The sequence below is a fragment of the Alligator mississippiensis genome, chromosome 1, assembly GCF_030867095.1.
Source record: "Alligator mississippiensis isolate rAllMis1 chromosome 1, rAllMis1, whole genome shotgun sequence".
In the NCBI taxonomy this organism is placed as follows: Eukaryota; Metazoa; Chordata; order Crocodylia; family Alligatoridae; genus Alligator; species Alligator mississippiensis.
The window spans coordinates 7131230-7158386 of NC_081824.1; the positions used below are offsets into that span (position 1 = coordinate 7131230).

A 27157-nucleotide genomic window follows, 5' to 3' on the forward strand; every position below is an offset into this window, starting at 1 on the left:
TGTGAGGAACCATCCACCTGTCTCTCAGGTGTGGCGAGATCTCCCCCACGCACGCCAGCTGGCAAGCATCCCAGCAGCCTGCTGCTATGGCCAACTTCTCGCATCCGGTACCTAGCACCCGTGAGGCTGGTGAACGTGCCATCCGAATCACAGCTCTCCTTATACTTCACAAAAGTCACGGCAGCTGCTTTCAATGCTCCCTTGCTGCTAGGATCTTCCTGGCAAGAAAACTATACACCTGTGACTAAGGGCCAAGTATCCTCAACCGTTGCCAGGGATCCTGATTTTCTCTGACTTAAAAAAAAAAAAAATCTCCACTCTCCGATTAAAAATAAGCAACCCCAAACTCACATTTTTTCCATGATTAAAATGAAACACTGCTATATATCTCTCTCTATAGGTTAGTGGAGTTTCATTTAAATCACAGAAACATGTGGATTTGGGGTTACCCTTTTTTACCCTTGGATTTGCTTTTACCTCCATACTAGATGGAAGAAAAAGTGCTTCTTTTGTTGCAGGCTATGCGCATGTGGCTTAGCTTCCCCTTCCCATGGGGTAAGAGCAGGCATCAGGCATATGGCACAGCTCAGGCCCTGCCTCCTTTTACCTGCATGCCCATTATTCATATGTCCATTCACCAAGTGTCCCAGACTGGAACAGGGTTACAGGGAGGAAAATATGGGTGGAAGAAGACCCCTGCCTGTTCACAGTGAAGCCAGGGTTTTGCTCCTGACCTCAGCGGGACTGAAGACAGGGATGAAGAGGCAGGGAAATCTCTTAGGACATGCCCTTGGCAATGCCCTTTGCTCAGGGCATTGAACAGCAAGGTGGGCACATGTCAAGTAGGCTTGTGCGAGTCGGCAGCGATCCGATCCGGCCACTTCGGATGGCCGCGATCCGATCCAGAGCTCCAGACTGGGTTTCCGCCTTGATCCAGCCAAAGCTTCGGAGCCGCCTCGGAAATCTGGCCATAGGATATAATGGGGAATCAATGAAATATCTATAACTTTGTTGTTTTTTCTGATTTGGATGAAACTTGCAGGGATGATAGCCTTTGCTGAGAGCATGAAACCTGCTAAGTTTCAAGAAGATCAGTGCAGGAGTTTGAGGGAAACTGTACCCCAAATTCTTGAAAGCCAAACTAGGGGGGTGAAAACTGCAGGGCTGGTAGCTCTTACTGGGGCCACAGAGCCTGCCAAGTTTCAAGAAGATTGGTGCAGGGGTTTGGGGGGAACTGCACCCCAAATTCTTGAAAGCAAAACTCTTGTCACATGTATGTGTTACACCACAGGGGGTGAAAACTGCAGGCATGCCAGCCCCTGATGAGGCCACAAAGCCTGCCAAGTGTCAAGGGGATGGGTGCAGGGGGTTGGGGGGAACTGCACCCCAAGCTGCAGACAAGGAAAACTGGTGCCATGGGTGACCCTGCATGTGCTAAGGTGCAGCGAGGTGACAGTGGCAGGGGTGGTGGCCTCTGCTGTGACGCCTGCCAGCTGTGGAGGAGATGGGTGCAGGGGGGTCTGGGGCCTGCACCCCGAGCTGCTGATGGACAAAACTCGTGCCAAGACTGTCTCTGCCTTGGGGCAGTTGACTGTCTGCACTGAGTCTTTCCTCTCCTTAGCCTGGTTTTGTAGGTGCCAATTGATGCTCTTTAAGTCATTATGTAGTAGCTAGGTCCTGTGTATTGAGCTGGTCCCGAGTCCCTGGTCCCGGAGTGAATCATGATGGATTGACTGGTAACTGGGAACACGGCAGCTTCGCAGCCAGGCCTGCAGCAGTGTCTCCCCTCCCGCCCCCAGAGGCAGTCCCACAGCACCCATGGCACCAGTTTTGCTTGTCCTCAGCTTGAGAGACAATTCCCCGCAAACCCCTGCACCAAACTTCTTGAAACCTGGCAGGCTTTGTGGCCTCAGTAAGAGCCACCCCCCTGCAGTTTTGACCCCCCTGTGTTGTAACACATAGATGTGACAGGAGTTTTGCTTTCAAGAATTTGGGGTGCCGTTCCCCCCATACCCCTGCACCCATCTTCTTGAAACTTGGCAGGCTTCGTCCTCTCTGCAGAGTCTACCACCCCTGAAAATTTCATCCAAATTGGACAAAAAGACAACAAAGTTAGAGATATTTTATTGTTTCCCCATTATAGAGCTGGATCTCCGAGGCGGCTCCGAAGTGCTTCAAGAAGCCGAACGATGCCAGCGCTTCAACCTGGACGTGCTGCTTCGGACCCCGAAGCGTCCGAAGCTTCTCCGGATCGGACGCTCTGTCCGACGCCTCGCACAGCCCCAGCGCCGAGGGAGCGGGTGACGGGCGGGAGGGTGCTGGAACGCGGGCGCCCGTGGAACGCCGCCCGTCTGTGACCACACAACGCCCACGCCGCGGTTCCCTGTTCTCAGGAGGATGGCCGGCTTGTCAGCAGACGGGGTGAGGGCAGTGGTCCAGCTTCAGGTAAAGATGGGTTGCATTTAGCCTGCTGATGGGTCACATCTTGCCTTATACAATACTGGGGTAAGCACCAAAGAACCCTTTTACATTTTACTTTCCACCTTCAGGGTGTGTATTGCTGCCCTACCGCTCAGTGGCTACCAACCCCATACTCATGGTATAGGTTCCCAGCTCCTAAAACAGCGTGCCAGGCCTCTCACACTGCCTGCCCTCCATCAGGATTCCCGTCTTGGACCTCCTGGTCTTCATCAACTGCTTGTCCTGCCCAGGACCTTGTCTTGACCCTCAACTTGACACCCTGGAAACTGGGCTGATACCTGGCTTTGACCTTAACTGCTTGTATGTTGGTAACCCAACCCCAACTCTGGGCTTAGTGTGAACCACTAGGCCTGACCACCAGGGATCCTGGTCTCCTCTGATAAAAAAAACAAACAAACAACTCAATTTTTGAGTTCAAAAACCCAAAATTCACTTTTTTCCATTATTAAAATGAAGCACCACTAATACATACATATAGATGAATAATGGGCATACGGGTAGAAGGAGGCAGGGCCTGAACTGTTCCACAGTAACTGCCTGATGCCAGCTCTTACTCTACGGTAAGTGGAGGCTAAGCCACATGAGCATAGTTTTCAGTGAAAGCAGCACTTTTGTTTCCACCTAGCACAGGGGTAAGAGCATAAACTTCGCTAATTATTGTAGGCAATGGTTGAAGATACTTGGCCCTTCATTGTATAAATTTCTCACAAGGAAGATCCTAGCAGCAACGGTGCACTGAAAGCATCTGGCATATATATAGATAGCATCTGGCATATATAAAATGAAACACCACTATATCTACCTATCTATACCTATATATAGATATCTGTCTCTCTCACTATATATATATAGATATATCTATCTATCTATCTATCTATTGATCTAGATAGATATCTAGATTGATAGCAGCCTTCAAGTCCCTTCAGGGGGGTTGCAAAGAGGATGGAGCTGGGCTGTTCTCAGTGGGGGCAGATGGCAGGACAAGGAGCAATGGGCTAGATAGATGGATAGATAGATCGATAGATAGATATAGTGGTGTTTCATTTTGATCATGGAAAAATGTGGATTTGGGGTTAGTTTTTTTAACCTGAAAATTGGGTTTGTTTGTTTTTTTTAATCAGAGAAAACCAGGACCCTCTGCTGACCACTCATGTCTGGGTCAGACCTGACTCCATCTCTATTGAGTACCCACCATTTGTTCCTCCCAAGACCCCAGATCTGAGCAGGCAAGAAAAGGAGTGAAAAGTTTCCACGTGGAACAATGAAATGGTGCATTTCAACCTTGAGAAATTGGTTGACAACCACTGCGTGCACAATCCCCCATCTAACAGCCTTTGGCAGGAGGTAGGGCTGAGGAGAAACCAGAGGGAGCAGTCAGCTCCTGCCCCCCTCACCCACCAATGGCTCAATACTCTGATCAGGGCTCGTGGACTTCACTCTAATGGAGCTGAGGCAGATCCTCCAAGAGGATGACTGCAAAGATCTGCCTAATTGCAAGAAGCCACACATGTTATGGGCTTTTGGGCTGCAGGGGTTACCTCCCTAGTAGACCATTGCCCTCTCTGGGATTATTTAAGGACCATGCCTCTCATTACCTCTTCTGAGGGTGATAGAGGTCTCCTTAGATGATGGGGTGAGGGCAATTATCCAGCCCATTGACATTCAGGACCTTTGAGCGCAGTGCTGAGCAAGGAGCAGTGTGGAAGCTGAATCCAACCCAAAATGAACCCATCAGGTGCCTGAACTATCATTCCCCAAGGACCCACCTGCCCTCAGCCCTCTGCAACATCCTTCATGGCAAGGAATGAGTATCCTTGGGGCAGGGACTGCAGTCTGCACCAGACCAAGAGATCTGGGTAGGCCAAGCGAAGGGCCCGAGGGTGGATCATGGTCCACCTCCAAGTAGGAACAAGGCCACAATCTCTCTTCTAGTCCGGCCATTTGCTCACCTATGAAACAGCATCCCGTAGGCATTTTCATAGATTTCATAGACGTTGGGGCCGGAAAGGACCTTGCGAGAGCAACGGGTCCAGGCCCCAAGCTTGATACTGGGTGAGACAGACCCCAAAGGAAGGTCCAAGGGCCTGATTCTTCTCTCCCAGGATAAATCAGAAGCCACGTGACTCAACTGTGGCAGGTCCAGCAAGAGTGAGACCAGAATCTGGCCCAAGGATCCTGCACATTGATACCCTTATTGGCCTTGCATTGCGTTGACATCAAGGGAGCTCTCCCGCTTCCTGCAATGCTAATATGGCCCGTCTTTCATGTCTCAACACCAGAGAGAAAAGGGGCGCCGGCATCTGAGATTGCTGCTGGGCTGGGAAGTGTTTGATGAGGCGCGGGATCTCCGGCGGAGCATTGAGCTGGATGTTCTTCACAACAGCCTGGTGTTCGCTGCAGAAAAAGGCCTGCCCTGGCCCGCGGTAGCTGAGGTGGGAAAGCTCACAGAAGAGCTCCTGACGGACACGCAAGGTATGTGCCGACACTAGGAAAGAGCCGTGGCGTTCTGGGCTGGTCCCATGTGGGTCCAAGTCAGGAAAGTGGAAGGCAATGGTTTTATGCCAGTGTAAAACAGAGAGAAGGAAGGTCACGGCCTGAATGCTCGGGGGTTAGTTAGCAGGTAGGGGATCAGCTATGCCCATGCAACTCTACAGCAACCATGCTACGCCAAGTGAAGGAGTACAAGGTCACTGATGTCAAGAGACCAGGCTCAAACCCATTGTTCCATGACTTGTCCTAACCCTGCTCCTGCACTGCTTTTTCAAAGCAATGGTTACCGGGGCCTCAGAAAGATGTGCCCTGCCTTGTCCTGGTCTGACATGCCTGGGAGTGCCACCCTGCCAAACGAGTCTGATTGGGTTGCGCAGATATGCATATATGTCAGGTTTACGGGGCCTGAAATCACGCCTTTGCCCTGTGACTTGTAACTGCAACCCCAGCACTTATCCAGCCCCTTCCATCCACCATCCTGAAATCTGTGTAGAAATGCTCCTGAGCTTCCCCACCCAACAGGCCAGAAGCAGATAAATATCACTGCTTCCAGCTGCGACGTGTGCGTGTGCCACTTGCACGTGTGCACCTGTCATTGCTTGATGCAAACGCTTGCACGCCATTATAGGGACGCATTACCACCTGCTCCTGAAAGACCCTCTGGAGGTGCAGAACATGTAGCCTATGCTAATGTGTGTCGCAGCTCCCTCTACCGAATGGTCAGCATGGATGTTGGCAAGTTATTGCTTCTACTAGAGGATGAAGCTATCTCAGATGGTACCATGTGCATCCTGGTCTCCAGTCCATACCCTTCTATCAACGCCTGCTGCCTCTCATCATCATTGACAATCCCTTGCAGTTGAGGATGGTTGTCTTCCATGATTGTCTTATCTGTGGGTCTGAAGGTGGCTGATGAGGTCTCTCCAGGATCGACAAACTCTGTTGCAGCTCGGGCACTTGTTTCCATGCACGGCGGGTGGCTCTGGGTTCTTGGTTTTTGCAACTCCCACTTTTCTGTCTCCTGTTGTTGTTTCAAAGTAGTGAGATCCTTGCAGCAGACTCGTCCTCCATTTGGGGCAGTCCTGGGCAATAGTCTCCCATGAGTTGATGCTGACGTTGCATTTTTCAAGCTGGCCTTGAGGACCTCCTTGAAGCACTTTCTCTGCCCTTCTCTTGAAGTGATGCCACTTAGGTGCACTCTTCTGGGTGCACCTAAGTGGCATCAACAGCAAGGAGGCAAGCTCAGGTTTGCTGCCCGACGACCCAGCATTCTGGCTGCGTACTTACCCTTTGCGTATGACTCTGGATTTGTGCAAATCCTAGTGTATTACCCCAAATCATTGGGCTGGTTGACTGATCTTGGACCACTTTTTCTCCTACACTGATGGAAATCCCAAGGAAAACCTTTGAGCGCATTGGAATTGCTGCACTCTCATGCCTGGGATGTGGAAATCAGACTCTGACCCCAGATCCATCTATCAATGTAGAACCAAGAGGGAGCTGAGGGGTCAAAAACCCTAGTGACCTTGGCCAAGTCACCTACTTTCCACCAGCACGGACGTGCTTACCCCTATAATTTGGGGGATCATATCAATTCCCTGATGGACAGTGTGGAGGTTAGTTTGTAGAGAGCCCATTTTGCCCATTTTTACAGTGGTGTAGCCTGCAGAGGATCATCAGGGTCACGCTGATGCAACTAAAAGGAGCAAATTAGCTTCAGAAGGCATGAGATCCATATAAGGGCCTGATCCAGCACACACTGAACTCTGCATCGCCCCACCAAATGCTGCCTGGGATGTTTGGACCAGGCTTTCATGGCTTCTCTGCTGCTTCTGGCACCTTGCCCTGCCCCTCAGGTTGACCAGAGACCAGCATCCAGGCAGAACAGGCAGCTGGGGAGCAGGGAGAGCCTAAGCACAGTACTAGGACACACGCTCAGGACCACTCTGAGCCTCTGCTCTGCCAGTTGCTGGTCTCTGCTGAGTCCAATGCGAATGAATGGGTGAGTCTTATCTTGCTGCCCACAGTCACAAAGTCAGGAGGGGAGACTGCATAGACGTGCCTCGAGAGCCTTCTCGCCTCAGGAGCTGAACATCTCCACTTGCAATGACTTCAAGGAGTGGTGTGAGCACTCGGCACTCTGCAAATGGTGCTTAGCACCGGGCAGGAACAAGCCCCCTCCCCTGCTTGCCTTGGTTTCAACATGCATGCCTCGGGCAGAGATTTTCCAACCCCGAAATGCATGTATCGCCTCTCAACACATGCATTATTCGGGTGACCTTGAAAGCATCATCGAGTGGGTTGTGTACTTACATCCCAGTCTGCTGCCAAGAAATAAATTAGAGCTAATAGTGGCCTTGTTTGCTCATGAGATAATACAGCTGGTTCACACCACTGGGTGTGTTATGTGTTTACACAGCACAAGTTTAAATAGAAAGGGGCTGCAAAGCTTGAGCCTTTGGACTTTGTCTTTCTTCGAATGATTTCTACGGCTCCAGAGTCCCAGGTCTGAACCTCCTGCTCCGTGATTCTCAGCCAGGGCCTTGTAGCATCCAGGGGGGCCTTGAGAGCCTTTCAAGGGTGCCGCATGATGTTAGCTGTCTTAGGGGTGCAGGCATGATTCACAAGCCCCCCCTAGCTCCTAGTGTAAAAATCTATGAGAAATGTTGAGTGTTGCCACTGGTCCAGTAGTCCAGGAAGGATTGGGATCCCCATCCTAGGCTCTCCCATACAAAGGTTGACTTATATCCCATTCTCCAAGCTGTAGTGGGCCTCTCATGGAGATGTTATCTCAGTCCTACTACTCCCTTAGCTTCAGCGTGTTGCTTTTGATTCACACCCGTGTGTGTGAGACGGGAATTGGGCCTGAGATGAGCCAAGACACAAACAGGCATGCCAAATCCTTTCTTCCTTGGTGCCCTTGGAGAGAAGAGGAAGATGCAGCAGAAGAAGAGACGGGGAGGTGGCAAAGTCACAGTGCCACGATGTGGCACCCAACCATCCAAAGACCAACAAGAAATGGCCCGGGTTAGGGAATGGAGAGGGAACATCTTTGCATCAAGGGCCATACCAGGGATTGTCTGCTGTCCTGGTCACTCTCAGTCTCTCTCCTCGCCATACAAGCTGATCAGAGTCCAGCCAGGTTATGGTCAGAGAGAGAGAACCGGGTTTTGTAGTTTGTGTGTGGGTAGGGACACAACCACCGTCCCATCCCCACACCCACAGCAGCAACAACATGCAAACATCACATTCCCTCCTGCCTTCGGTTGTTCGATGTGAGACCAGCTCTGCTTTTCACCTTTGTACTGAACAAGGCTAAATCACTCACTGTGGGTGTAATTCATGCTACAGCTGGCTGTATGGCCAGCGATTCTCAACCAGGCAGCCGTGGCACCCTGGGATGCCTTGAGATGCTTTCAAGAGTGCCCCGGAGGGCCACGCAATGTTAGCACGGTTAGATGTGCAAACGTGATTCACACAACAAACCCAGAGATTGCAAACAGAAACAGCTAGTATTAAAAAACATCATGGGCTCTTGTGGTCTTCCTGAGTTCTTTGCTTGATTATTTTTCTGTATTAAAAAAAACCCCAACAAACAAGTGAAGACTAAAAAATGGCTTTTTCCAAATGGTGCATTGAGCCTATTAAGGGGTGCCTCGAGTCAGAAAGGGACGAGAAGCACTGCACCAGAGTAACTAGAAGCTCAGGGTTGCACTGGGCCTGCCTGGATCTGGCCTTCAGTGGGGGCATCTACATGTGTGTTTTACTGTGGAGTTGACTAATTAGCTCCACAGTAAAGCATCACTGTCTACACATGTGGCGCTATTAGGCTGCAGTAAACTAATTCCCTCCAATGCAGGATAATAGTGCCTGACACAAGCATTATCCTATGGTGGAGTTATTTGCTTCATTGCAACACATGCAGCGATCAGGGGTGACGGGGGCACGAGGGTGCTACAGCATGTGGGGTGCCGGCTGGCTAGCATACTCGTGCCCCAGCCAGCCTCTTGGCAGCTGGGTTGAGCCAGGGCTCACATCAGAGCAGCCCCAGGCTGGCAGGCTGACCCTCTGGTCTCCCTGCCAGCTGGGGCTGCACCACCCCGGCGTGACGTGCTGTGGTCCTGGGTGCACGTGCAAACGCTGTGCCCGGGAGCAATAAACTACAGTACGAACTGCGCTGGAGCTTATTGCTAGGTGCTAATTGCACGTGTAGATGCGCACAGTGGGGAAGTCTGTGAGGACAGGCACAAGAACAGCGTACAAGCTGTTACATAAAGCCTGTTCACAGTCTACGGTGGATCGTGTTTGCCTAATGCCAGCTGCAAAGGCCTGGCCATTATTGCTGTCGGCAACTTGTTTGCACTGCACGTTTACTCTGGAGTTCAACCGGGGCGGACGAAACCTGTGAAGGCAGTAAGGCTCTGGCTCCGAGGACAGCACGAGGTGATGGGCGACCCAGTAAAAACATTCATTGATCGGGGAAATGTTACCTCTGTCCAAGAGACTGGCTTCAGGCTTATGCACTGCTTATACCCTGCTCATACCAAGGGATTCCAGGGGATTTACATATGCACGGTTCTTTTTTGGAGATTTCTGCTGTTTTATTATTATTTTTTAAGTCATACTAGTGCCTAGGAGTCACGGTCATAAACCAGGATCCCTACGCCAGAGATCTTACCATTTGTCTTATAAGGAAAAACTTCTTTACTGTTCGTGTGACCAGACTCTGGAAGAGACTCCCAGCAGGGTGGTGCAGGCGCCTACCCTGGAGATCTTCAAAAGGAGACTGGATGCACACCTTGCTGGGGTTATTTGACCCCCGCAGTCTTTCCTGCCCAGAGCAGGGGGGCTGGACCCGACAATCTCACGAGGTCCCTTCCAGCCCCAAACTTCTGTGAATTTTAATATCACTCAGTGTCGGGATGCATGAAAAGTTTTCAGTGAATGGAGAGGACTGGAGACTTACCATCCATGGTGTGTAGCACCTGCCTGCCTGCATGCTCTTGCCCTACAGGAACTGAAAGTTAAATCACCATAACTTGCCATTCAGTAAAAGGTGATGAAGTTACTGTAGGGTACCGTGGGTGCAAACACACAGTGTAAATTTACCCCAGTGTAAAAGCGCAGCAGACACGTGACACAGCCTGGCATAAGTCACTCCTTGCCAGAATAGTTAACTCTGAGAAAGCAAGGAGGTACTATAAACTAGTGAAAGTTTTACTAGTATACTGGCTGTGTGTCCACTCTCCTGGTCAAGTCCATCCCCGGGCAGCTCCGTTGGACCACGTCGTGTGTCTTAGCCCCGCGGGGTAAGGGTACGCCCAGGAGCAGCCGACGCTGGGATCTGGGACAGACATTGGATAGGCTGGTTTCATTTAAACCAATTAAGTCTGCTACTAACTACATCCATCCAGGTCTATCTCACAATTTTGCTTCCAGACTTATGTGTCTTAACTTCTGTTCTGTTATAGATTTAGACCGGTTTCTGACCACCTAAAGTGGAAAAAGTGTAATGTCTGTCCCTGCCCACAGTCCCTAGACCTCGCTGCAATCTGTTCGTTCTCCCAAACCCACTGACTTTGCTACCTTTTCCCCCCCCCCGGGCCACAACCTCTGTTTTTGAGCATGCATTATGAAACAGGCTCTATTCAGAACACCCACTGCTTCCTAACAATTAGATTAAGGCTTCATTTAACGTCACAAGCAAGTTGCATTTCCCTTTGCAGCCGGCCCGGGTAGGAAGGGACGCAGCGCAGCATAACAAAGTAGCAAGCTGCTCTCCGCTTTCCCTGCCAATTCGAAAGGGAAAGATCGATGCTGCTTCGTTTACAGTCAACCCCACTGAATAATGGATGGGGGAAGCTAATGATAGATTGAAATCTTGGGAAGGAAGCCAGCACGCACCAGGAGTTAATCTCCAAAAGAAAAAAAAAAATCTTTGTCGCAAAAACAAACAAAAACCCATTTTGGTTTGAGAAAAATTGGCATTAAAAAAGGCTGCTTTTGCCAACTGGGATTTTGTGCGCGCCTGACAAATATAAGACCACTTAATTAGATAGTCAAGGCATCCGTCTTCCAAGCTAGCTGGGCAAGTTTTAACTCTCTTACTGACTCTTACCAAGTGTGCCAACGGTGTGCTACCTGCTTTCCGGATAGCAACAGGACTTCGCGGTCCTGCTTCTTTGGGCAGTCACTGATGCCTGCTCCATGTGGGTAGAAAAATGCTCCCTTGGGGTGCAGCTACATGACACATAAATTGGCTTTGCTGCATATGAAAAGGTGGAGTGGATGCAAGACACCCAGCCCTGTTGCACAGGAATCCCTCAAAGCCAGAGGAACGGCATGCAGGCTTTCACTCGAATCCCCTGGAAAAACGTGGAATGACTTTACTGCTTGGGAAAGCGCCTACGGAAACCAGAGCCGCTGCACAGCCTCCACGCTCCTTCGGACACGTCGCTGGTGCTCGCTCTACGACACCGTGCTGAGCTGGATGGATAGGGCTAGCGTGAAACACCTAGGTAACTCCATTGATTTCAATGCGCTTATTCCAGACTTACACCAGGACGAGCAACATTGGGACCAGGCCCTTGGTGCCAGACACTCAGTGAATAATTTATCTGAGGGTAAAAGAGGGCTCATATGAGACCTGACCGTGTAGACGCTCCTACCCTGCAGTAAGGATAAGAGCACACACACACAGTGACTACGGCTGACATGGGGGACGGCTCTGCCCCTTTAATCCCATGGCAGAATTGCTATATGCCTTTCCCCTCTTCCTGTGCAGTGGGGGCATATGGAGCAGCCACTGGGAAGACTGGAGAGACCAAAGACCAGGCTCCTTCCTGGAAGAGGCAGACTGGTGTTTAGAAATACAGGACAGGAGGCCGAGGTGTAGCAGGACAGCTGTGACGCACAGGACAGCACTGGCTGCAGCAGGGCTGGTGGTGGCAGTGGCTATAATTGCACCCATCCACAAAAGCAGTGCCCAGGGCTGCTGCCTCAATCACACCCCCCGTTACACTACTTGCGGTAGGAGCCCCGTCTTGGGCTATCAGGTCTAGTCACCTTTTTTCACTGAAAAAAAGCCCAAACAAATCCCCAGATTCCCACTTCAAGCCGTCACCCACAACTGCAAGGAGCAATATCCAAAACCCCAAGAGGGCTGAGTTCATCACAGAGAAGTGGTGTGGGAAGGGCCCTCCAGAGGTCGTGCCAGAAGCAGGATCGGTCCTGTCCAAATCGTCCTATGCACGTCCATAATCGAACCTCTTAGTACTGACACAACACAAGACATAGCACCCAAACCTGCCCCAGGTTACAGCCAGGGGACCCGGGCAGCCAACACCCAGCTTCTGTGAAAGGTTAACAGATGCTCAAGAGATCCCAGGTAAAGTGCCATATGTTGAAATAGGATTAATTCAAGTATGAAATAGAAGAACAACCCAGGCAAAGCATAGGGTGGACCATGGGCATTTGCGCTGTGCTCCATCCTCTCCGCGCCTCTGCATGTCCAGCAGGAAAAGCCCAGATCCTCTGCAGAAGCATCAGTGCCCATCACAGGTGAACAATGCCACTAGCGCACGAGCAGGCCACACATCAGTAGTAGCGGTGGCCGCCCTCCAGGCAGCACCAGGCAATCAGCCTCTTTCCGTTACCGCTCTCCTTTTCCTTTAGCATCTCGGGCCTGCTAATTACTGCCACTAAATATAGGTTTCCTCAGCAGTTAAACTTTGGCCTCTCCTTCCCCTGCTTCTTTCCTGCAGGTCTCAATGTGGAAATCATAAGGACCAGACTCCATTCTCAGCTGCGCGGGGATAAATCCAGAGTAACCACCACTAGCGTCCAGCAGAGCTACTCTTTATTGGCATGGGAGTGACCGAGAGCCCTTTGCACTCGGGGTGTCAGGGCAAACTCCAAAACCGCTTGCCAGCTGCTGTTGATGGGCCTGATTCTGAGCTGTGGCTCCAGTTGGAAGGAGGCAGCTCCACTGAAGATAATAACCTTGGTAGAGATGCAACCTGAGATCCAAAGCAGACCTGGCGCACTGATATTTCAACCACGGTTCAGATTGTCAATGTTTTGGAGTGTTTAATTCTGCACCAGAGCTGGACACCGGCATGGGCGAACCGGGTGGTCACCCGGGGCCCAGACAGAAAGGGGGCCTGAAAATGGTAATGTTTTCCCGTTGTCTAATTATTATTATCATTATCTCTGGCAAAGGGGGGTCCGATACAAAAAGTTTGCTCAGGGCCGCCAGGAGTCGAGGTCTGGTGCTGTTCTGCATTTGTACAGCATTTGATATACCTGGTGTATCAGGGCTCTGGTCCAGGACCAGGGTTCCTGGTTGCTGCAGTAGCAATCAATCATGGTCACAGTCATGCTGAGGGGAAGGCTGGTCTTGTAGTTCAGGCCCTGATGAGGGTCAGTACGTTGCGGGCATGTCTACATGTTCATTAATGCACCTCAGATGCTGCGCATTTAGTTTAGTACTTGCTTAGCAAAGTACTAACTAAATGTGCGGTAACTAAAGTTACTGTGCGATAGCACCAATGCACGCCTATTTTGTGACGCTTACTGCGCGTTAGCCTAATAACATCGCACAGTGGGCTATGAGCATGGTTTTTAATAGCCATGTGACTGCGCAGTGTTATTAGGCTAATGCGCAATAAAGTGTCTCGTGTAGATGCGCCCGGTATGTGGCTTTGGGAGATGAGCTTCACTCTCCTTTATACTGCTCCAGTAGCAAAAAGTGAGCTTACATTATATTTATCTATTTATACATACATTATATATTTATACGTTACATTATACATTGATATATATATTTATAGAGCCTAGGCTCTGTAAATGAGGTGGCATCCTGTGTAAATGAGGTGGCATCCAGCTGTCCGCCTGTAAAACGGAAACAACTCCACTCCTTCCTTTCTCGCACTCATGCTGCGTGGTGCCTATTCACATTTTGAGCACTTCAGAGCAGGGCTTCCCTCTGGTGATATAGGTATAGAAGGCCTGACACCATATGGCCCCAAGCTCAGCTGTGACCTTGAATTGCTGTTGATGCCTGTTTGTAGCAACACCTGGCAGGAGCAAGCGCTGCTTACCAGCAACATAGCACCAGGGCACTGGCCTGCCGCGGCTGACAGGTGCCAACTGAATCAACAACAATATATGTTTCACCCCCTTCCTGCTTGTCCTGGAGCAAAATGCATGCAAAGTGCTGCTGTGTTTTGTGTATGTTATTTTTTACTTGGTGTTTTCCTTCTTGTACCTAAACAATATAACAAAGGCTCGGGAGTTTTATGCAGTTTCCTTAGGGCCATCTTTTCAAAGGAGCACATTTTCTTTGTGCCTCAATTCCTCTGTGCAAAACCTGCATTTGCTAGGGGCCAGAGGCCATGCCAAAATTGTCTCCATCAAGAGGCAACACACAAACCCATATCCTTGGATGTGCCTAATTCTCATGGACTTCCATAGACTCAGTGGTGGTCAGGCACCTAAATACCTTTGTGGTCCACATCCTCGGTGATTTCCCATGTTAAGACCAAGGGGAAATGGGGCCTTTAATCTCTGTATCAGCCCATTCTTTGCTGCCTCACCTGAGTTTCCTGAAGGGTTTGGCTACAATCTCGCCCATGAATTGCCTGATTTGGCTAGGATTGCGGAGCTTATTAACCAGATCTCTTCAACCTGGTGTCTTTATCTCCCCGGGGTCGACCTTCTGAATTTCAGCTCAGAAGCATCAGCAATCGATATGGGTTCCATTGCCATGCATTCAGCTAGCTTCTCTGCATCTCAGAGAATGTAATTAGGGCCACATAATTAAGCTTTGCAGCACCCAAGGTAGGAATTATCATCCCACATCACAAAGAGCTTAACACAAGCTCAGAGAGAGGATAAGTGCTTTGCTGAAAGGCATGCAGTCCTCTAGCGCCAGAGGTAGAAACCTAATCCCAGAGTCCTGTCTGAAAGTCCCCTACTCAAGCCATAACTAGACTTCCAGGCTGTTCATTTTTTGTCTTCACTTCACTCCGCACAGACGGTAAAGGTAAGATACATTTTTCCCATTTACCCTCCAGAAATAGCCTCCAGTTTTGTAGGCATAACGCTGCGCCCCAAATGAAATATCAATGCAAAGTCAGCGTTGCCCAATTAAACATCTGATATGTTATGCCTAGTCAGGTATAGAGCCAGTTAGAAACTTCGCGGGCTCTCTACTTCATTTTTTTTTCTAAGTAAACATTTTTTCATAATAAACTCAAGCTCTTTGGGGGGGGGGGGGGGAATATTTTTCCCCCCAACAAAAAATGGGCGTTGCTGTTTTCTTTCTTTTTTGTTAAAAATAATGTGCCTCGCCTGATGTGTTTTTATTTTTTATAACACATATGCCTGAAATGCTGGCCTACTTTTTCTTATAATGCACATCCATAATTTTTTGGCAAATGAAACATCATTTTCAAGAAAGAAAGTCTTTGACATAATACCTCAATAGATCATCGAGTCTGACCCCCTGCATAGGCAGGAAAGAGTGCTGGGTTTATTATATATACCTATAATACTGGGGGTCTTCAAGAGGAGGTTAGATATGCATCTAGCTGGGGTCATCTAGACCCAGCACTCTTTCCTGCCTATGCAGGGGGTCGGACTCGATGATCTATTGAGGTCCCTTCCGACCCTAACATCTATGAATCTATGAAACCTGAAAGCTTGCTAAATTTTGTTTTCCAGCTATTTAAGTTGGTCCAATAAAAGATATCAGATTCATACGAAGAGCCTTGTCTGCCTTTATTAAATACAACATTTCTAAAATATTTTTAGCGGCGTTATTTATCAATTTATTTTACATTTGGGGGCAGGGGCGAAAGTTGATAACAGAAAAGATAAGAAAATTGTTCTGTACTTAGAAGAGTAGTGAAAGAGAAGGTGGACATTTCCAAAAAGGTTTCCACTAAATGGCTTGGATGCTTGACAGCACTTGAGGCAGGGAATCTACTGGCACGAATTCAATCCTTTGGGCCCACAAGATTTTTGTGCTGAAAAACTGAGAGAAGGATTGTTTGGGAATCCCCATAAAATGAGAGCCCAATTAGAGCACTACAAGTTTGGGCATATTCTATTGCTAAAGCATCATCCAGATGGGGAGATACTCCCAGGCTGGGCTTTTCTCACAGTATTAGCTGAGCACTTAGCTGACATTATTATCTGTGTTTTTCTTGATGGCACTTGGTGGGAAAACACCTGTCTTTTAGGAAGCCCAAAGAATTTGTGACTTCCCAGGGGTCACACAGCTGGACTATGGCAGAGCCAAAAACTGAAACCAGGCTTATCGAGTCTCAAGCCAGTGCTGCAGGACTGCACAATGCTGGTATAATACTAGCAAAAAATGTTTGTCATCACACGTTACTAAGATTCACGTGGAATTGGCACAGGGTATTACCTTTAAAGTTAAGTCTATTTTTTTAATGTGACTTCTAATGGCCGGAAGGTCAGCTATCCTGACAAGTTGAGGTCTTGTGTTTTTATGGAACCATTTCTTCACATAGCAAAAAGAAATGGACTCTCGAAATGAGAGAACCATCCTCTGTCTACCTTCTCCCTAACTTCAGACAAACCCAGCTAACTATCTCCCACGTGTTATAAGATAGAAACTCATAGCTAGATGTAATTGGAAGGCAAATACAAATGAGTGGGCATCACGGACATTTTCAAAAGACATCAGAAATTTTTATTTTATATTACATTTTCTGGGAATGTTTTTTTTTTCATTCTAACATTGAATTTTTTTTAATTTTGGAAGAGTTTGGGTAAGTTTTATTTTGGTAAGGATAAATTGCTCATTGTCTTCCCCACACATTTTTTGCTTTCTGACTTTTTGGGGGGAGAAAGTGGGTTTCTCCACCAAAATGAAACAAAATTTTGTTTAAAAATTGTCACAAATGGTATTATATTCACTAGAACTATAATTTGATTGAAATTTTTAGTTTTGGGGATAAAGTCTTTTTTTGGGGGGTGGGGAGGGGTTATTGTAAAATTTTAAACCAGATGGACTCTTATCTTCATATCTATAGCAATATCCAACCCAGAATTGCATAGATTCAGAGATGTTAGGGTCAGGAAGGTCCTCAGCAGATCATCATGTCTGACCCCCTGCCCTGGGCAGGAAAAAGCATTGGGGTCAGACGACCTCAGCCAGGTGCATGTCTAGCCTCCTCTTAAAGACGCCCAAGGTAGGGGGTCATGAAGGTTGGGTCGGTTCCATTTTTGGTTTCATATTCATTTCTGTATCACTTTGCCTCTTCATATTTGCCTCTCTTTGTGGTTCCTTCCCTTCAGGCCCACAAAAATAATCTTGGAGGACTAAGGGGAAGAGCAAATTCTCTCTCTTTTTAATGTTTGCTGGGTTGTACCCTCACGTTGCCTGTGTACAGTCACGATCCTCTGGAACTACACTTGGCCTGAGCCAAAAGGCCAAGAAGCACATACCTTCATTGCCCGGGCAGCATAAGACCACAGTCAGGCAGCTTAGTGATCAGTGAAGAGTCGTGTGGTCAGTGAGTTTCCTCCTCAAGGTTTATGAAATCGAAAAGCTACAAGAGAAAGACAACAAGGATGTGTTCAATGTGGGCTACCACTCAGCCCTCCACCCATCGGCTGGGGTATATAGTCGCAGAGGCCTTTCCTCCTTTGGGCTACCAATATCCCAAGCCTGTGTCAGGGACTGTCTTTTTTAAACCAATGACCAAGGATGCCTTTGTGTAGCACTCAACATGTTTTGTCTGGTTCTGCCTTGCCTCAGTAAAGCATCTGATTTGAGTTGACCCCGAAAAGAATCACCAATGACAGGATTCACTACTGACATTTTTATAGCTTTATCCAACTTCCTTGAATAGCCCCCAAAGGGATAGCAAAGCCATTACTCTCCAGCCTGACTCATTATCATTACTCAACCATAGGGAATAATCTATCATGGCCTATGTCCCGCTTTGGCTGAAGTCAGTGGGAATTTTGCCTTGGATTTCAGTAGGGGGAGATACAAATCCTAAACCTTCCAAGGGAATTGTAGTAGCCTGATAGACTGTCACTTAGAACAGAGTCCAAATGAGCACAAGAAAAGAGCTCACCAGATATCGAATCCATAGAGATGTGAAGTAAGGCTCAAGGTCTGTCATACAGGCTAGATACAGACAGTCAAAAAACCCGAGGCTTAATCAAGTCAGGCTTTGCAGGCTAGTCTAAGCTGCACAGATTAAATTGAAACAGAAGTGAACAGACATTTACCTTTGATTCAGGAAATGCAACCACAGGCCTGCAGTGGCTCAGGCCAGAACCTCGGGGGGGTAGGGGCATTAGGGCACAGCTCTCTGGCTGTATGCTCACTTCCTCTTCCTGCTGCCCCTGAGGTCTCTGGGATTTGCAGTCCAGAATCACAGCAGCAGGACTCTGCAGGGTTGCTTATCACTTCCTCTTCCTGCTTCCAGGTGCCTCTGGGATTTGTAGTCCACAGTTGCAGCCAGCAGTAAGCTTGAATGGAAGCAGGAGGGTGTTTAACACCCTTCCCTGGCCCCAGACCCAAGCCGGGGTTTGCCTGGGGGTAGGAAGCCCCCCACCTGCAGACTGGGCTGCATCCCCACGTGGGCTTGCCCCCCGCCCCTTAGTCAGCCAGTCCTCACTGCCTCAGCTAGGGAACAGAGGGGCGGGGCCAGCCCTTATCTCTGGAGCAGACAGCATAGTCCAGCCCAGGGCTGCAAAGCATTCTGGGATGCTGGGGGACTCTGATTTAACTTGAACCAGGAAGGGCTCTGGGACAGAAGTTTCATAAACCGGTTTGACCCAAATCAGTTAAGTCTGATACTACATTCAAGCAGGTCATTTTGAAACTGGTTTATGTGCACTGGATTTCTATTCTGTTACAGGTTTAGACCAGTTTCTGAGCACTTAAACCGGTTTATGTGTAACTTCCTTCCCTAGCCACAGTGGGCTGACAAACACACTTCAACAGGAGCTGTGAGGGATCCACAGGATCAGAAGCAACCTCAGTGGTGTCTGTCACAAAGAAGTCCCCAACCCACAAGCAACGGACTCAAATCCACATCCGTATCATTGCAATGTGAAACACAAGAGTGGAGTTAACCTTGTAGGACATTCATTCATCTGCTTGGACAGTTGTCAGCCTAATTGGCTGCAAGCCTCCTGGAGGAAACACGGCCGTCTTGTTTTACACCAAATAATCCTTAAATCATGTTTGCTGTGGGCTATACAATGCAGGCTTGTTGATCTAACACAACTTTGGAAACAGCAGCCCTGAAGAAGCAGCAATTTCCCATTTTCCTTGCAAGACAGGCTTAAATGTAAATAGCACGAAGCAAAGAGCATGATGCCAATGGATTTCCCGCACATAACAAATAGTTGTTGCTGCTAACCGGCACATCATTTCAACAGCACAGTATCCAAATGGCAGGCTGACTGCAATGTGAACCTCCGAGTGGCTTACGGTGCAGGTACACAACACATCTATTACGTGGGAAATTGAGTTTACTCCATAGTAAAAGTGAAGTGGATATGCTGTCTTAACCCATGTCTTACACGAGGTTAAGTGTAAGGCCAGGGAGCTGGTTGCATGTCCGCCCCTTCTTACGGAATAGGATCTGGGGTAAATTGTGTCACCTTAATCTCATTGTGTGTCCACCCTCTCAGACACCATTTTCATTTCTATTCAGGCTTACCCATCTCAGAGGCCCTCCAACTCCTGCACGACAAACTCACGTTGTGCGAGCCAAAGCTGAGCCCCTTTAAAGCCTGCAGCGTGTGCGATTACTTCTGCAACACCTTCATCAGGCACTACCACCTCTACCAGTTTGTGCTGTGTCAGGAGAGGGACCTCAGACAGCATTTGGCCCATCTGGAAGTCTGCGGACCCCCGCAGCCTCTCCCGCTGATGGCAGGCACTGAAGTGGAAGCCGCGAAACACCAGCAGCAGCTGGCTGCCCTCTCTGCCGCAGAGGCCCAAAAACGCACCGACATGCTGCTCCTCCAAGAGAGACTGCATTGGGAGAAAGAGCGTATGCTGCAAAGGGTGTATGACAGAGTGAATGCACAGGCAGAGACCCTGGACAGAAAGGTAAGTGTGTGGGCCAGACCTACTCAGTTTAGAAAAGAGACACTTGAGGGCGGCATGAGAAGGGTTTGCAAAATGCTAAATGCTGAAGAGAAAGTACATAGGGATTTATTATTTACTAGGCATGTCTACACAAGGCACTAACCGTGCAGGAGCCTAACAACACTGCACAGAAGTGTGCCAGGCAAAACCCATGCTAATATGCTGCTGCTGTGCAGTAGTTTTAGGCTACTACACAGTGTTGTTGTTCATCCTTTGTGGGTGAAGACGACCTCATCGAGCGGGGCGGAGGGAGAAGAGGGAAAAGAAGTAGGAAAGAAACAGGGAGGAAGAAAAGAGAAAAGGAGAAAAAAGGAAAAAAGGAGAGGAGAGAGAGAGGAAAGAGAAAGAAGAGGGGTGGAGGCTAGGTCGCGTGGGTACGCAGGTGATTTATAAGCCTGATCTCAGCCTTGAGCAATCTGCTGCAGCAGGGGCAGGAACATAATGAGGACTGGGAATGAGAGGTTTTCATTTTCCTGGCCACACATTTCTTCATTGCTTTTGCCATGCGGTGCTGTTCAAAGGCCAGTGCTCTGTTCTGGATTGATGGACGGTCACAAGCCATTTGCTCCCATGACTCTGGGGAGCAAATCTGGGGCTCCAGGGAGCAAATCCAAGACTCCAGGGATGCTTACTGCACAGTATGCTGGGATGCTGTGCTTACTGCACAGTAAGCATCACTAAAAACCCGTGCGCCGGCACTATTGCACAGTAGTGCAAGGTAATCAAGTTGGTTAATCAAGCATTAAACCCGCTGTAACTATGGCACACTAGTGTATGTGTAGATGCACCCACTGTCTCTCACTATGCAAGACCTAGGGGTCACAAAAGGGAACTAGAGGGTAGTAATTTTAAAACTAACAAAAGGATGTTCTCTTTTCACACAATGTGTCACTGAAGTGTGGAACTTGTTGCCAACAGATGTGGATGCTGAGAGTTTAGCCAGATTCAAAAAGGGATTGGACACATTCCTGGAGGACAGGGGCATCAGTAGTTATTGAGCCTGGGAGTTAGGGGGACAGCATCTGAATCAGAACTTCCTAGACCCGAACTGCTGGAGGTTGCAAGTCGGAGGCGAACCAGGGGAAAAACCCTGGGCATAACCTGTTCACTGTCCCCTTCAGCATCCCCTTTCTGCTGCCGTGTGACAGCAGATACTGGTCTGACCCAGTAAAGTGGCAGTTCTTATATTCTTATGGGGTCTGTAGAGAGTAGGCAAGTCCTTCTGGGTGCCTGTCTTTACCACAGGAGAAAATAGATTGATCAAGCAGCTGAGAGAATAATCTTCACCTACACATTTATGCCAGCAAGCCTGCTCATTACCACTGCCTGGGAACAATTATTATTATTATTAGTATCATCATTATCATTGTTGTTGCCATTTTTGCTGCTGTACACACACAGAACAAACAGTCTCTGCTCCAGAGAGCTTTAAATCTAAGGGCGACCTGCTCATGATGCTACAATATCATCACTTAGCCACCAAAGACCTTTAGAAAATTTTGGGTGATTTATGAGATAAAGCTCCCACCTTCCTTCCAACCTCTGGCACCCAAAGCTTACCACCAAGTCAGCATTCCTGCTCCTGTTTCATGGGCCAAATGCATTCTCGTATTTGTGGTTTTCCCCATCAACACTTTCATACGCTCCCCTTCTAGATACATTGGGGCCTGCAAGTTCCTTATACCAGACTGCCACTTCACTGTGGCCAAACAATGAGCTCAGATAAATCACTAGAGGACACACTGGACCATAGTGGGCACGTCTACATGTTCATTAATGCACCTTAATTACTGCGCAGTATTACTTACTGCTAATAAGAGGTACTAACTGAATGTGCAGTAACTAGAATTACTGTGCGGTAGTGCCAGCGCACGGTTTTTTAGTGACACTTACTGCGCATTAGCCTAGTAACACTGCGGTGTAGGCTACTAGCATGGTTAATAATCACTACACTGCTGTGCACATCTACACGTTCATTAATGCACCTTAATTACTGTGCAGTATTACTTACTACTTACTACTAATAAGAGGTACTAACTGAATGTGCAGTAGCTAGAATTACTGTGCAGTAGTACCAGTGCACAGTTTTTTAGTGACACTTACTGTGCATTAGCCTAATAACACTGCGGTGTAGGCTATTAGCACAGTTAATAACCACTAAACTGCTGTGCAGTGTTATTAGGCTAATGCGCAGTAAGCATCTCATGTAGACGCACCCACAGAGCAGTTAATTACTGCATGCAAACCCACTTCAGTGAATGAAGAGCCCAAGGCAAAATCCAGCTACTGATTTCTAACCAAAGTTTGGTTTAGGTGTAGTGGGAACACTTTTTAACTCTGGCACAAAAAGCAAACTGAAGTGAGTCAAATGAAAAAAAACCTAGGTTGGGAACGATATAGCATATAAGTGGCATCATTAAAAATAGAAACGTGTTATAAAAGACTCAGCTTGGAGTAACCAAAGACACATTCTACAGTGAAGCCTGTCCTCCAGGTGTTTTCATGTATTTCATTATTATCAAGATATGCTTGCAATCCAAAAATGCGGACTATCCCCCCACTCCAAACTGGAGACATCAAAGAGGCAGGACTCACTGGAGACTTCTCCCTCAGTCACTCTTAGTCTCCTAGTCCCACTCATTGCTGCCATTGCGTGGGGTCCACAGCATGCTGCACACTTCACACAACACATGCAAATGGCAGGTTAGCAATTAATGTTGCTAAGATCCTCTTTCCAGAGCTGCTTGGGGCTGATCTTGGTGGGACTTCTCTCAAAGGGAGTCTGGAAAATATAGCCCCCAAAAGGACGGGCAGGTTGGACAAGTGAAGGCAGAACATTTTTAAGGAAGGGAAGCAGCATGGAAAGGCATGAGTTATGGATGTGATGCCATACTTTCACAACTCATGGAACCACGTGCCATATTTACCCACCTGCCACATGCACCTTTCCCCCGAAAAGCTGCCCTCCCGAACTAGGGTGTATAGCTTAAGCAAGGAAGCTGATTATTATGCCCACACTGGAACAGAAAAAGTGGGACTTCGAAGCAAGCAGAAGTGACAACCACTCCTATCTGCCGTGGTGGTTGCCACTTCTCTGTGGCCCGAAAAGCAGAAGGGCCAGCGTCTAGTGTTATCCTTCTTGCAGCCCAAGCACTTTGAGCTGGATGATGGTGAGTGAGCTGCTGTATGCAGCCTGTGGTATCTTGATGCGGCTTGTGGTGTGGAAGCAAGCCTGTATTACTTACAGAAACTTCTACTAAGAACTACTTCTAGTAAAGGAGTAGGAGTCTTACCATGGGGAAGAGACTTGCTCAAGGCTGCCCAGTAGATCAGTGGCAGAGTTGGGACTAGACCGGAGTCCTCCCGAGTCCCGTTGCAGTGCTCCGGGGAATAAGCGAGTGGTTGGTTGGTCTACTGGGACTGGGGGGGCTTTTTACACAGGGTAGCACAGAGACAAGCCTGTGGCTTGGATATGTAACATATCCATACTGATATAATACCAATATAATTTATATCAGCTTTGTACACCAATATATATTACACTGGGATTCAGGGCAGACAGACAACTAGCTTTTGGGGAGTAACTGCTGCAGGGGATGCTATTAGAGGGTTGCACCACTGGGTGATAAGGGCACAGGTCGCATTATTGACCTGTTGTTATTTGTCCTTGAGCAAATAGCTACTTCTAATTAGAGCTCTCCAGTGTTGCCACTTCTAATTAGCCCCAGGGTTGCTACTTTTAATTAGCCCCAGTGTTGCTTCACCATCACATGTATTAAGCCCTAGCATGTTTCAAAATGGCCATGGGGGCACTTTATCTAAGCACCGTTGAATGATCTTTAGGTAAAGCGTGCCACGGTCATTTTGAAATGCACGGAGGCTTAATACACATGCCAATAACTGTTTTAAATGGCATGGGTGTCCAGGAACCACTCTAATTAAAACACGCCCCACTCCATCCGTGAGCATGTGTATAGGCAGCCGGTAAGGTGGGAAAGAAGGGCTTGAAATCTGGGGCTGTGGCCAAAGCAAAGTTGGGCTTGGCTTTGAGAGCATGCCCTTTTAGAGCTGGTCTGCACAGCTGAAAACCACCTGAGATTATTCACCATGGGTAAATAATTCATATGAGCTATCCTGATGCACGGAGTAGAGACCAGGCTCTTGAGCTTTGCTACGAAGTGAACTCGTGGTGGACACTGCAGTGCCCCAACCTGGCACTGATCTCAGCGACTTTACCTAATGGCAGAACTCAAGCGCCTTTCTTATTTTCACGGTGTTTTTACCCTAGGTGAGTTGGCACGTGGTATTTACCCTGAAGCAAAAGACAGGTTGTTTTTTTTTTAATTTTATTTTAGCAGTAAAAACAAGTCTTGTGATGTAATGCGGAGCCCAAGGGAGTGCCTGGGGGTGGGGAGGAGGAAGAGTGTAGCAGAGGAAGAAGGTAAATTTAGCAGAGGTGTCTCATAGGATGGGGGTGGGTTTCAGGAAGGCCAGAGCCTCAGAGTACCCGCTAGGCTACCCCAGCCATGCTCTGGTTAATCTAGTTTGAATTTTTGTTCAAATAAAGCATGCAGGCAAAGAAATCCCAAATGCATCTTCACACAGTCATGTCGTTGAGGCCACAAATCATGATGCCACTGTCCCGGTTCTCACTCCTTCTTACCCACGCAGATCTTCTCCCTGCGCACTGTGGAGTAAATTGGATCCACACAGGAAAGCGATGGAGATGTGGTTTCTCGGCATCTTTGCCTTCCCAACATGGGCTTCCCCTCTCTCACGCTGCATGTCGTGGCAGCTGCCTGCAGCTCCCTACAGCAGCGACCTGAGTATTAACATCATGGCAGACAAAAAGGACCACAGTCTATGGGGTAGGGGCTGCAGGGTTGGCCTGCTGTATTTAAGCAGTAAATCCCCTTTACTGGTGTTGCTGTCAACACCCCAGATTGCTAAAATGCTCCATTCCCAGGAAATAAATTACCCCATGGATGTTGCACAGTCACTCTTGGCTGAGCTGGGATAGTGGGGCAGGACAGGCGACTGTCAGGGTCCATCCACTGCCCTTGTACCATGTTGCTGCATAACGATTTCTGAAATGATTATTATTAATTTTTTTTTTACCTAATTGGTAGGCAGCGATGAGAATTAACTTCCGTGACAGTCTTGCTTGAAGAATGCAACCCGGTGGCTCACCCCTTCCCGGACCGAGCCAGGCAGGTGTGGTGGCACGGTCGCACCCTGCTTCGAGCTCACTGCCCGGTCAGCGTGGGCTCCTGCTCACCAGCCGATCAAGCGTGAACTCTGGCAGAGCCACTGCTTTTTCATAGCTCCGGAGCCCAGGGGCTGAGCATCGCCTCCTCCTTTCTCCTCTCCTCCACTGAATTCCCCGGTGGGGGAAAAAAGGGGACGAGCAGCCGCAACGGCACCCACCTCCTGGGCTCTGCGGCCGTGTGAGAGCGGTGGCCAGAGCTCGTACCAGTCGAACCAGCGAGCTCATAGAGCTCACTGCATCTGAAGAGCTCTGGCAGGAGCGGTGCTGACCGGGCAGCGAGCTCAGACCGCCAAAGGGAGTGTGGCTGCACCCCACTCACCCTGCTCCTGCACCCCTTCCACTCTTCATCTGGTCCTGGTCTGCCTGCATCACGGTCAGGTATGACAGTGCAAGATCCTACAGTCAGCACAGACCTCCCGTTGGAGACCCTGGGTGGTCTGAGTGTGCAAAAACTGCAGGATCAGGCCCTTTCTCAGTAGGGTACCTATTGGGCTGCCATCTCCAGTCTCATTTCATAACCAGCCATGTAAAGTTTATAAATCTCAGGGGCGGAGACACTTCTGCCTCAACTTGCATTACAGGTTCCCAGCCCAGGAGCAAATTGTTTTGGAAATTTAATTAAACTCCAATGGGGCACTTTGATGATCAGCCCACATGTCTAGTGGAATTAATGTGTGCGCAATAACGTGCGTGTGTCACTGCACCATTGGTATTAACAAGCGAGTTCAAGTAATGCGGCTAACATCATCCTCAATCACCTTTTGAACTCAGGCAAACAGCAAGGAGGAGTGACTGGGAAGGTCAAACGGGCACTTTAATGACAGTGGGGTCTCTGCTTTGGGTCAGTCTCACGCACAAGGCCTGAAACAGGATCTGACCCCTGGAGCCCATGAACCCACTGGGATCTGGGTTAACCTCAGGAGATCTGGTGCAATGGACAGAGCTTGCCTTCTCAAGCAGTCCAACCCACTGTCACCATACGGCTTCCTGGCCTCCTGTGCTGCAGCCCCATGCATACACCCAGAGGTCTTTGAGCATCCAGAAATAGCTTGCCCCCAGAAGAATCAATGGCTTAGGCAGAGCATCTCTGCTGGGTTAAGAGTAGGGAGCTCCGTTCGGAGAGGTGTCCTTGCAGACACACCTAGGCCTGCACCCTTCCCACCTGCAGATCCCACATCTTCGAGGAGCCCAGAAGAGCTGAGGGATGGGGGACACCATTAATGAGTCTGTTTCCAACAGAGGGGCCCGGCTGAACCCCTGGCAGGTTAAAGGGAACGGCTGGTTGATAGTAAAGTCAGGGCTGAACACAACTCCAGCCCTCCTGCTCTTCCACTTCCTTTTAGGTTTTAGAGAGCATGGTGAGAGAAGCAATCAGGACCCAGATTGAAGCTGTCCATGAGATCCTGCAGACTGAGATCCAGACCACCTTTGAGATCCTGGATCTGAGACTCCAAAAGAAGACCCTCTCCTTAAACCCACCTGCCACCCACCCCCCACCTCCCTCCTCCGAAGACCGAGCAAAGTCGACCAAAGCCCAGGTGCAGAAAAAGAAGAAATGACGAGCCACCGACCTTCTGGATAGACCTCAGCATAACCTCCTGACTGCCGGTGCACAGTGACTGTGGTCTGCGCTTCCCTTTCGTGCGTGAACTCTTTGGGCACGGTTGATGCCGGCGCATTTGTTCATATTGCCCTGGTTGGAACGATTAAATTTGGTAGAAACAAACCAAAGCAACTGATGAGTTATTAACATGGGAGACGGG

The 27157-nt window shown here is 48.8% G+C and overlaps 1 protein-coding gene across 1 annotated transcript; it reads left to right on the forward strand.

Moving 5' to 3' along the window:
- Nucleotides 1-2397: 2397 nt before the first annotated feature.
- Nucleotides 2398-27087, forward strand: C1H8orf74 (chromosome 1 C8orf74 homolog). The gene is made up of 4 exons (XM_059727204.1): nucleotides 2398-2445; nucleotides 4761-4953; nucleotides 19686-20086; nucleotides 26738-27087. The coding sequence occupies exons 1-4, from the start codon at nucleotides 2398-2400 to the stop codon at nucleotides 26951-26953; spliced, it is 858 nt and encodes a 285-aa protein (XP_059583187.1). The 3' UTR covers nucleotides 26954-27087.
- Nucleotides 27088-27157: the final 70 nt, after the last annotated feature.

Coding starts and splice junctions, on each gene's coding strand:
- C1H8orf74 (XM_059727204.1), top strand. CDS start 2,398: ATGGCCGGCTTGTCAGCAGACGGGGTGAGGGCAGTGGTCCAGCTTCAG. Junction 2,446..4,760: donor GGGCAGTGGTCCAGCTTCAG/GTAAAGATGGGT, acceptor TCTCAACACCAG/AGAGAAAAGGGGCGCCGGCA. Junction 20,087..26,737: donor CAGAGACCCTGGACAGAAAG/GTAAGTGTGTGG, acceptor ACTTCCTTTTAG/GTTTTAGAGAGCATGGTGAG.